This window comes from Photinus pyralis, unplaced genomic scaffold, assembly GCF_008802855.1.
Source record: "Photinus pyralis isolate 1611_PpyrPB1 unplaced genomic scaffold, Ppyr1.3 Ppyr1.4_LG5, whole genome shotgun sequence".
In the NCBI taxonomy this organism is placed as follows: Eukaryota; Metazoa; Arthropoda; class Insecta; order Coleoptera; family Lampyridae; genus Photinus; species Photinus pyralis.
Genome location: NW_022170596.1, coordinates 9,068,229 through 9,078,367, shown reverse-complemented (window position 1 = coordinate 9,078,367; position 10,139 = coordinate 9,068,229). Strand labels below are relative to the sequence as shown.

The 10,139-nt window shown below is 36.7% G+C and overlaps 2 protein-coding genes across 2 annotated transcripts; one reads left to right on the top strand and one right to left on the bottom strand.

Annotated features, from left to right (window-relative positions):
- Positions 1-2,938: 2,938 nt before the first annotated feature.
- LOC116170867 (ubiquitin-conjugating enzyme E2 J2-like) lies at positions 2,939-4,187 on the bottom strand. Its single transcript, XM_031487407.1, has 4 exons — positions 3,815-4,187; positions 3,532-3,766; positions 3,346-3,483; positions 2,939-3,297 (listed from the first exon to the last, which is right to left on the bottom strand). The coding sequence occupies exons 1-4, from the start codon at positions 3,931-3,933 to the stop codon at positions 3,115-3,117; spliced, it is 675 nt and encodes a 224-aa protein (XP_031343267.1). The 5' UTR covers positions 3,934-4,187; the 3' UTR covers positions 2,939-3,114.
- A 688-nt stretch (positions 4,188-4,875) lies between these two features.
- On the top strand, positions 4,876-8,305 carry LOC116170866 (probable ATP-dependent RNA helicase DDX23). Its single transcript, XM_031487406.1, has 5 exons — positions 4,876-5,446; positions 5,589-6,390; positions 6,441-6,880; positions 7,401-7,878; positions 7,930-8,305. The coding sequence occupies exons 1-5, from the start codon at positions 5,075-5,077 to the stop codon at positions 8,145-8,147; spliced, it is 2,310 nt and encodes a 769-aa protein (XP_031343266.1). The 5' UTR covers positions 4,876-5,074; the 3' UTR covers positions 8,148-8,305.
- Positions 8,306-10,139: the final 1,834 nt, after the last annotated feature.

Genomic DNA, 10,139 nt, shown 5'->3' with positions numbered 1-10,139 from the left:
GAACATGTTCGGCATAATACATAATATATTGAACAAGTAACTAATTCTTGATAAACCAAGAAAAGAACAAACCAGAAAGAGGCTAAATGGCAAAATCGCGAGCTCTTTTTGTCGGCGCAAATCGATTTTTTTCCACTCCAGGAAATTTGTCCAATATAGGTATCCTTATACGATTAGAGCATTGTGCAGGTACACCATCTTGCTGAAATCAACAGGTTCCAACTTTGTGTGCCGTACATCGTTTTATTCGTAGGAATCTACTTTTTTTACGGGCCATATAAAAAATAAAGTTGATAATGATTTCTCCGAAATGAAACGTCTCAACCTCTCTTGTAAAACCCAATAAGTGACAATGAGAAAATGTTTTTTTTTTGTATCTGCTCAAATAACATCAGAAAAGAATAAATACGAAATCAACAAATTTCTTGCCTCTAATTTGACCATCTATGGTTTCTGAAATCCCCATGATTCCTCATCTGGGCCACAGTGCATAGCTGCACTTCACCCAAAAGTTGTGCTAACGACGGGTTATGCGTACTCTTTTAGTAATTTAAATATTATCATCTGCAGCTGCCAGAAGAGTATTAATATATTTATGTTTAAATTTAATAATTTTTTTACCCTAACACGATTTTTTAAGTCAGTTTATTAAATGATTAAGAATTGGAATTCGGGGGACCGACTGCGTAACTACCACTGTCTAGGAGGGGGTGCGCGCCCCCCTTTAAATCCGCGCCTGCTTGGTTCAGTTGCTTTCTCCAATAATATCACGCTCTGAAAAGCTTCTTTTAACTTTTTGTTTTAATTATACGATTCGAATGTAACAGGAACTCTATACGTACAGATCAATGGGATAACTTGGTAGGTGTGCGAGAGCACCGAACGCTCTAGGGCACCAAGGCGATAAACCAATCATTAAAGACAAAATAAATTTGCGACCTTTTATAAGACGAACGGAACATTGTTAAAAATTGAAAAAAAAAAACAAGACGCAATACCTACGTATTGTTTTACAATTTTATTATAACAGTTGTGCAGACTTCTCGCGTCAAATTTTACTATGACATGGGGTTGAAGAAATGATTAAGTATTGGAATGGGGGTGCAAAGGCATGTCATATTAGTACAGACTATACTTTAAATTTGCAGTTTCTTGGAACTTTGTTTTATATCGAATTTAGTGAACGGGTAACATTTTGGATAATCACAATTTTACAATTAGGTAAAAAGGGTTGCGAATTTCAAATTGTTTGTTAATCAAATCTACCTTTCAATTTGCACCCTCGTACGGAGTTCAGAAAGTAATTTTTTATTCATTATTCGTGCGCAAGTGATAACGATCAACACGGCGAACGCGCAAACACTTTCATTCGCCTTGTCATCTTTATCGTTCTCACTCGCGCACGAATAACGAATAAAAATCGAAAAACTTTTCCGAACTGCACATTTATAGTCTGTACAGTACTAGTACCTATGTAGCGTATGCAAATTTATGTGTAAATTAGAAAGGGTGTAACGAGTGACACATAAAGTTTGTATAACTTTTGAAACTCTGGAATTTTAAAATAAAAATAGCTAATGCGTACGCGCTTTGTAACTTCGTAGTTTTGTGATGTTAGCAGTTAGACCCTCGTTATTACTAATATGCGTAACGTGCTCTTTTTCCGAATAACCAGTTTTTTAACTGCTTATACGATCTTAAACACATAAACTGAATATTTATGACATGGGGCATAAACAGAATTCGGTTATGAGACAAAAGCAATTAAGGCAAAAAATGTACGTTCCTAGCATGACTAGTTTCTGTTATCCTTAATAAATGGACATTTAACTTGTAAAGAAAGCGTTTGGGAGGTAGTCAATTCACTACAAGTACAAGGTATAAATTCTTTTCAATTAATATTAATTAATTGAATTAGAGATACATTATCAAGTAGCTATGATCTTATATAAATCGGCGGGTGGTCTGATGTGAATAAATGCGTTGGTCAGAGACGGACTTAATAAAATTCAAGTTAGGAGTTAAGTACATATTTGTGAATGTGCTTTATTATTATTAAAATATAAGCCGCGCGAGAACTGAGTTCGGCTGTCAATTATTTGTAATTGGAAATAGAATTAAGTTTGCTAAATACGCAAACTGCTATAAGTACATTATATTAACTTAGTTGAAAGGATTCATTACTTCCTCCTCTTTATGGGCCGTTCTGTGAGAAGCAGACCTAGACGGAACCACGCCTATTATAATAATGACGTTATTATTTTGTCAGAGGGGCCACTGAGCCTCCAACGTGTCTGGCATGACACCTTGTGGTTTCAACAAGACGAGGCATCACCACATAATTCAAGATAAGTTAAAGAGAGTTTAGGTCCGAAGGCAATTTTGGACTTTTTTCGTTTTGGGATATCTCAATCAAAAAGTTTCTCACAGAGCCGGAAAATCTCGATGGGCTTAAAAATAGAATTATTGCGACCTGAGTTCACATATAATACCTCATGCACATATTCAAACAGGACGCAGGAATTTGTTAAGAAGAGTCTGACTGTGCATCCAGAACAATGGGGGACTCGGGGACACCAATTATAATTTGTAAAATGTCTGTAATATCTTGTTTAATTATGCTTAAGTTATCAGATTATTTGTGTGACTGTCTTCACTTCATGTTGTACATTTTATGGTTTTGTTTCAATTTCCAGTTACTGTGATTGGTTGCAAAAACATTATTGTAGCTTTAATTTCTAAGGTAATATTATAGCCTACTTGGTATCATTGTAAAGAGAATTTCAAGCCTGGACTGGACTAATGCTCTTTTGTTTTTATGTCACTTGTTTTTGTAAATAAATAAATTCCAATGATCAAAAAATAGACGCTTGGACACGCAAAATCATCACACTGTATAAACAAAAATGTGCAATTTATTTATTTGAAAACTAGAAACTTAACATAATTAAGTAGAACTTTATTATTTACATGATATAAATTAGCATTTAACTAAAGATTCTAGAATCTCTCATGGAACTTTTACAACTAGACCACATGATCAAAATTGTCACGTGCATAGATTAACACATATCTTACATTACAATTACAGTACAAAATTTAATACTATAGCCATTATTCGGAATCTGCATAAGAGGTTTTCATCACAAACTTCACTGTAAACGCAAAAGCTGCAAATCCTATTAAAACAATTATGTTAGTTAATATCGACTGTAGATTACTAGACTCCTGTGCCTGTTGATTTTGGTTCTGGTTCTCGACAGATTTATTTAGAGCAACCCGTTTTTCTAGCTCCGCCTGCAGCATTCGTTTAGTTTACGTTAAATGAAAACTGCCCTATTTTACCTGAATCTCCGTTACGATATCTGGAAATAGCTCGCAGAACTGCCTGTTTCGTAAGTTAAATTCCAAGGATTTAAATGCCAAAGATCGTTTTTCATAGTCCGTGGTATCAATGCTTCCCATTGTCGGACTTTTCTCGTTCTAAATAATGCAAATTAATAAAAGCAAATTTCTCATAGTAAAACTAACCATGAAACTTAACAAGCCCGTTAATATTGTAGAAACACTCCAAGCAGGATTCCAAGTATCAGGGTGAAAGTCTGATATACTAAGACACAATCTGGTATTTGTTTTGAAACGTCCATTAGGTGTTATCATGTAGATAGATGGGGGTTTAAACGGAAATTCTTTCGGAAAAATCAGCTTGCCGTGATAAAATCCACCATCATAAGGGGTCGACTCTGGACCGGTCACAACATAATGCCTGCAAAAGTCGAGTTGTTATCTTGTAAACTGACAGTTTTTAATGCACCATTCCAAGATATTTGATGGTAAAGGTTCTGCCGTTATGTACGGCACGGGATCCTTTTTTAGTCGCAAATAATCTTGCTTCAATCTAGCTGTTGCACTGTTTGATTTACGATTCGACATTATGCATTGCTTGCCTTAGCTGTATTGGTAGTTTGAAAGGCTGTCTTGTTTAGCTAGGGTTGAACTACTATACAAATTATGACAATATGACCTTGAATTCAGTGTAAGGCCCAAAACAAACTATTGCAGAAATTTTTTGCACTTAATGGCGTTTTTAGTGCCCTAATTTTCAATGAGCGAAGTAATTTTACATATTATTTAACAGACACGTCATACAAATGTGATGATTGAACTGTTGAAGTACAGGGTCTGTCATAAGTACCATACGTTATGTTGCCCATTGCAAAATAGCAAGACGATAAAACAGCAATCTGTACGTACAATTTTACATTTTGTTTATTTAATTTTCATGTCTAAAAACCCAATTCTGCGCATACCTGATTATAGTTTTAATGTTGATTAACAAATAAAAGGTGGATGATTGTTGTACAAACACTCTTTTGTTACTGAAGGAAATGAAGCAACTCCAGATATATTGTACTCGCATTTATACGCAACATTTAAATATTACTGGGCATGGAGAAACCAAGAGCCTAAAAGTCAAGACGGTTTTACCTACAACATATGAATGTTTTTCGTGCACTTTCACTTTCAAAAAATAAGAAGTGCACTTTTGCGCTCCTTATAACATGTCCGTCATTCTGGATTCTGAGTCACAAAGGCTCCGGCTACTTACAGACTTGGTATTGGTGTCATTCGATCAGAAATGAAAAATTATTTAATGTTTGTATTCTCGTTAAGGAATGAAATGTCCATAAGGGCTATTGAAATCGAAAAAACAAATTTGAAAGTGCACTCTTCGTCTATTGCTGATTTTTTATAAAAAGGCCTTTTTTTGATGTCATCTAATGCCGATTTTAATTATCTAATTAACTTGCCACACTTTATATCTTGAACGTACCGTCGTACCGTGTCAATCGAATCCACCAAACGGTATATGACCCTACGACGGTACAGTAAACACAATCAGATAACCTCATTTTACGTTTTGTATACAATTCATTGTAAATATTTATAAATTTATTGATAGTTGATATAAAACCACGAATACAATAGTTGTGCTCGAAATGTCAATTTAATTGAACTGTTAAGACAATTAAAATTGAACAAAAATCAGACACACATAAACGTTTAACCCATTATGGGCAGTGATAAGAAACGCCGATCTCGTAGCAGGGAACGAGTAGATCGCGAACGTGATAGGGATAAAAGATCCAAGCGATCCAGATCTCGTAGCAAAGAGCGCGGTCACAAGAAGCATAGGTCTCGTTCGAGAGATCGCGACGCCAAATACGACAGCAAGCAGGACAGTCGTTATGATAATTACAAATACATGAAGGAAGAGAGGGAGAAGAAGGTTAAAGATAAACGCAAATCTTCCAGTCCCGAAATCGAGGAGATAAAGCCAGAGGTACAGCCAGAGTTAAAGCAGGAACCGGCTCCTAAAAGAGAACCGCTTTCTTTGGAAGAGCTGTTGGCGAAGAAAAAAGCCGAGGAAGCGGCCAAAAGCAAGGTAATCTTGTTGTTTTAAGATCCCTATATTGAGCCATTATGCCATATTTTACGTGCTTTTTGTGAATACTCTCCTCGGACACATCCACCTGTCCATATTCGTTTATTTCTGTTAATATTATTTTAATATTGGGTCTTTTCAGCCTGTGTTTCTAACCAAAGCACAAAGGGCAGAGGAGGCTTTGAAACGCAGACAAGAAGAAATTGATAAATTACGTAAACAACAAGAGGAAGAACGAAAGATTATTCAGCAAGCAAAAGCTTCTCGTCAAGAGGAAGTTATTGATTACGAAACGAGACGGGGTCGGGAGAGAGCGGCCGCTAAAGAGGAAGAAAAGCAGAAGGATAAAGATAGAGAACGTGAATCGGACGCGATTAAGGAACGGTATTTGGGTCTAGTTAAGAAAAAGCGCAGAGTAAGAAGATTAAACGATCGTAAGTTTGTGTTCGATTGGGATGCAGGGGAGGATACGTCAACGGATTACAATGGTCTGTACAAGGAGAGGCATCAGGTGCAGTTTTTCGGACGGGGTAATTTGGCCGGCATAGACATTAAAGCGCAAAAACGGGATCAGAGCAAATTTTATGGCGAACTGCTGGAGAAACGTCGAACCGAAGCGGAAAAGGCTCAAGAAAAGATGCGACTTAAAAAGGTCCGTCGAAAGGAGGAGAAGCAACTGTGGGACGACCGACATTGGTCTGAAAAGGAGGTTTTGGAAATGACCGAGCGGGATTGGCGAATCTTTCGAGAGGATTACAATATTACAATTAAAGGTGGTAAGATTCCGGAACCAATTCGGAATTGGGTCGAGTCTGGAATACAAAAGGAGCTGTTGGAGATCGTCGATAAAGTTGGATACAAAGAGCCTACTCCGATTCAAAGACAGGCCATACCCATTGGAATGCAAAACAGAGACATAATTGGGGTTGCTGAAACTGGGTCTGGTATGTTATTTGTTACAATTTAAAAGAACATAATGAAAAAATTTCCACAGGTAAAACATTGGCATTTCTTATACCGTTGTTGTCATGGATACAGTCATTACCAAAAATCGAGCGTACAGAGGATTGTGATCAAGGCCCGTATGCAATTATTTTAGCTCCGACACGTGAGTTAGCGCAGCAGATAGAAGAAGAAACCTTGAAATTTGGCCAGCCACTCGGTATCCGCACAGTGGTCGTGGTAGGAGGTTTAAGTCGTGAAGAGCAAGGATTTAGGCTTAGGATGGGTTGTGAAATTGTGATAGCCACGCCAGGTCGTTTGATCGACGTTCTTGAAAATCGATACTTAGTTTTAAACCAGTGCACCTATATAGTTTTAGATGAAGCCGATCGGATGATCGATTTAGGTTTTGAGCCAGATGTACAGCGTATTCTTGAATACATGCCGGTCACTAATTTAAAACCTGACACTGACGAGGCAGAGGATTCTAAGGTTAGTTGAATAATACTCTTAATTGAGTCATTTAAACAAGAACACCATTTGAAATTATTTTACAAATTTTGAGGTTAAAGAAATTTTTTTGACACATGGTTTTTGAGTGGCCCCGCCATCTTGAATTTTTTTAATGGCAACATGTTCATGTGATACGTCATTAGAAAGTTTATTTTTTCTCTTGTCTTACTACCTGGATAGTGTTTCGGTTATTAAACACCTCCTCATTGCTTTTTTGTAATTTAAAGGTATCGAAATTTGAAGTGCAACACATTAGCCTGTCAAGCGTATGGCAAGGTTTTTCTAATTTTTCTGCATTATTGTCTAATTTTACACCATGCACGTTAAGGTAGTAAGAAAGAGAAAAAATAAGCTTTGTAATGACGTATCACATGACCTATGTTGCCATTTAAAAAAGTCAAGATGGCGGCCGCACTCAAAAACCATGTGTCAAACAAAATTTTAACCTCAACATATATAAAATAATTTTAATTGGAAAGTCCTAAACTCTTTTTTTTAGATCATTCTGGCCAACTATAACACTAAAAAGAAGTATCGCCAAACTGTGATGTTCACCGCTACTATGCCCCCTGCGGTCGAACGTCTCGCGCGAACTTATTTACGACGGCCCGCCGTTGTGTATATCGGCAGTATCGGTAAACCGGTCGACCGTGTTGAACAGATTGTGCATATAATGACTGAAAACGACAAACGGCGCAAACTTATGGAATATCTGTCGAAGGGCATCGAGCCTCCCATCATTATTTTCGTCAATCAAAAGAAAGGCGCCGACGTTCTGGCGAAGGGACTGGAAAAGTTGGGCCACAATGCTTGTACTTTGCATGGCGGTAAAGGTCAAGAGCAGCGTGAATATGCGTTGGCAAGTCTTAAGTCCGGTACTAAAGATATCTTGGTGGCAACAGATGTCGCCGGTAGAGGTATCGATATTAAAGATGTCTCTATGGTTCTTAACTACGATATGGCTAAAACAATAGAAGGTAGGCATATATTATTATTGTTGAAACATTTTGATTCGTCTCCTTTTTCAGATTATACACATCGTATAGGCCGTACTGGTCGTGCTGGCAAGACTGGTATTGCAGTAAGCTTTTGCACGAACGACGATTCAGCACTATTTTACGATTTGAAACAAATGGTTTTGTCATCTCCTGTCTCTACTTGTCCTCCAGAGCTTATGAACCATCCTGAATGCCAAGTGCGTCCTAATCAACCTAAACGGCGACGTGATGAAATGATTTTTGCATAGGAATTGTAGTATAATGAAGTATATTGAATGTTAATCACTTTTTTTTTTATGTAATATAGAGCAAAAGATAGAGGAACATTGTTTACTCTAAAAATGTATACTTTTTGAATAGGCAAACAGTGAATGTCTCTTTAATAAAAACACATGCAAATGCAAAATACAACAAGTTTAAATTTACCGCCAATAACTATTAATACAGTCTGTACTTCTAAAATACAGTGACACTAAACCCTTAGATCATATGATCCAAGTTCCAAGACTAAACCATTGCCTTCTTGATGGACTTGTTTGCTTGGCTTGATTGTAGTAACAGATACTAATGATAAAGAGTAATTACTCTTTGCTAATAGTTACTTGATTTTACTAAGGGTATAGTCAATATAGGTTGGGTATCACATATGCAGGAAATGAACCGGAGTCAAGACGAGGATACTTAGGAGTCACCAAAGTTTTAGATAGAAGCAACCAATTTCGAAAGAAAATTCAAAAGGCTGTAACTTTTGATCTAGTAGCCCAATCTTCTTTCGAAATTGGTTTCTAGTCTATAACTTCTAATTGAGAAGTCTGATCGAAAAAGCACGAATTGTTTTGGATTCTACGCACCAAAATTAATAAGAAAAAGTGTTTTCCCGAGAAATTTTGGTGTAGTCGATTTTTGGTAAAAAAGGAAGGTTATACACTGCCTTTTTTTTGAGGCCCGAAAAAAAAATTGTTTCAGATCGACCCGGAAAAAAATTTTTCTTATAGAATGTGCCCAGTAGAATCCATAATTTCAAACAGTTCCAAGATTGGGCTACTAGTTCAAAAGTTACAGCCCTTTAAATTTTCTTTCGAAATTGGTTTCTAGTCTATAACTTTTGATTGAGAAGTCTGATCGAAAAAGTACGAATTGTTTTGGTTTCTACGCACCAAAATTAATAAGAAAAAGTGTTTTCCCGAGAAATTTTGGTGTAGTCGATTTTTGGTAAAAAAAAAGGAAGGTTAAGTATTCAAATACTTCTCAAAGTATTCAAATACCTTGCGAAGTATTCGAATACTAAATATTTGTGAAAGTATTTGAGTTACAAATACAAATACTGCTTCCATAAAAGTATTTAATAATAAGGTCGGTATTTGAATACTTTAAAGGATTTGAATACTAAAAAGTATTTACAAAATCGAATACTGCCCAGCTCTGGTACAAATCAATTCACAAGTGGGCGAGCGAGTTTGAAATGGGCAGAATGAGGCTTACCAACGCACCGCATCTCAGAGCACCAGACCACTCCCTTCTTCTTCTGATCTGGCTCCATCAGACTTCCGCCTCTTCTCAAAATGAAAAGTTTACACAGTGATATTCATGTAGAAGTAGACAGGGATTTCCTATGTCTACTTTTACATGATAAAGTTGATATTTCCAATTGGTATAGTGCCGATAACAGTTAAAGGAGCTTAAGAGATTTATTTTGTGTGAAGCTAAAGCAACAATATTCAAATTAATAATTAATATGACAGCCAGACCTTTATTTGTTTCAAGAAGGTATTTTGGTTGCATAAAATTAGGCGTCTTTCGGGAGACTTTTTATCATGTAAAAGTAAACGTAGGAAATTCCTATAGGAAATCCCTATGTCATGTCTACTTCTACATGAATATTATATCACTGTATATCTCTCTAGAGAAAAATTTTTCACGAGCCACGGGCTGATACGCGCGAGAACGCGTATTTTTCAAAGACACCACGTCGAAAAATAAAAATATTTGACTATATCATCGTACCTTGATGTCATCAGAGGCTTTCTACCCGCACAGTGGGGCACTGCTTTCCTGTTTAAACCCGAAATGTCGACTAAATACATAAACGTAAACTTTTGAATAGAACTATTTTTGGCGCCATCACATCTGCTTGGCTCCACTTATCGTCACCAAATTTTTTTGGAACTGTGCTGTTTTTTCTGCGCATTGCATGTGGTTCAGTGCTTGCGTACTTTTGGCTTTAGACACGGAATTTCGAC

What these genes read in the sequence shown, in the direction of transcription:
- LOC116170866 (XM_031487406.1), top strand. Translation starts at nt 5,075, where the DNA reads ATGGGCAGTGATAAGAAACGCCGATCTCGTAGCAGGGAACGAGTAGAT. An exon ending in AGGAAGCGGCCAAAAGCAAG is followed by an intron (nt 5,447 to 5,588) that starts GTAATCTTGTTG and finishes GGGTCTTTTCAG; the next exon opens with CCTGTGTTTCTAACCAAAGC. An exon ending in ACGAGGCAGAGGATTCTAAG is followed by an intron (nt 6,881 to 7,400) that starts GTTAGTTGAATA and finishes TCTTTTTTTTAG; the next exon opens with ATCATTCTGGCCAACTATAA.
- LOC116170867 (XM_031487407.1), bottom strand. Translation starts at nt 3,933, where the DNA reads ATGTCGAATCGTAAATCAAACAGTGCAACAGCTAGATTGAAGCAAGAT. An exon ending in CCATCAAATATCTTGGAATG is followed by an intron (nt 3,767 to 3,814) that starts GTGCATTAAAAA and finishes CGACTTTTGCAG; the next exon opens with GCATTATGTTGTGACCGGTC. An exon ending in ATATCGTAACGGAGATTCAG is followed by an intron (nt 3,298 to 3,345) that starts GTAAAATAGGGC and finishes CGAATGCTGCAG; the next exon opens with GCGGAGCTAGAAAAACGGGT.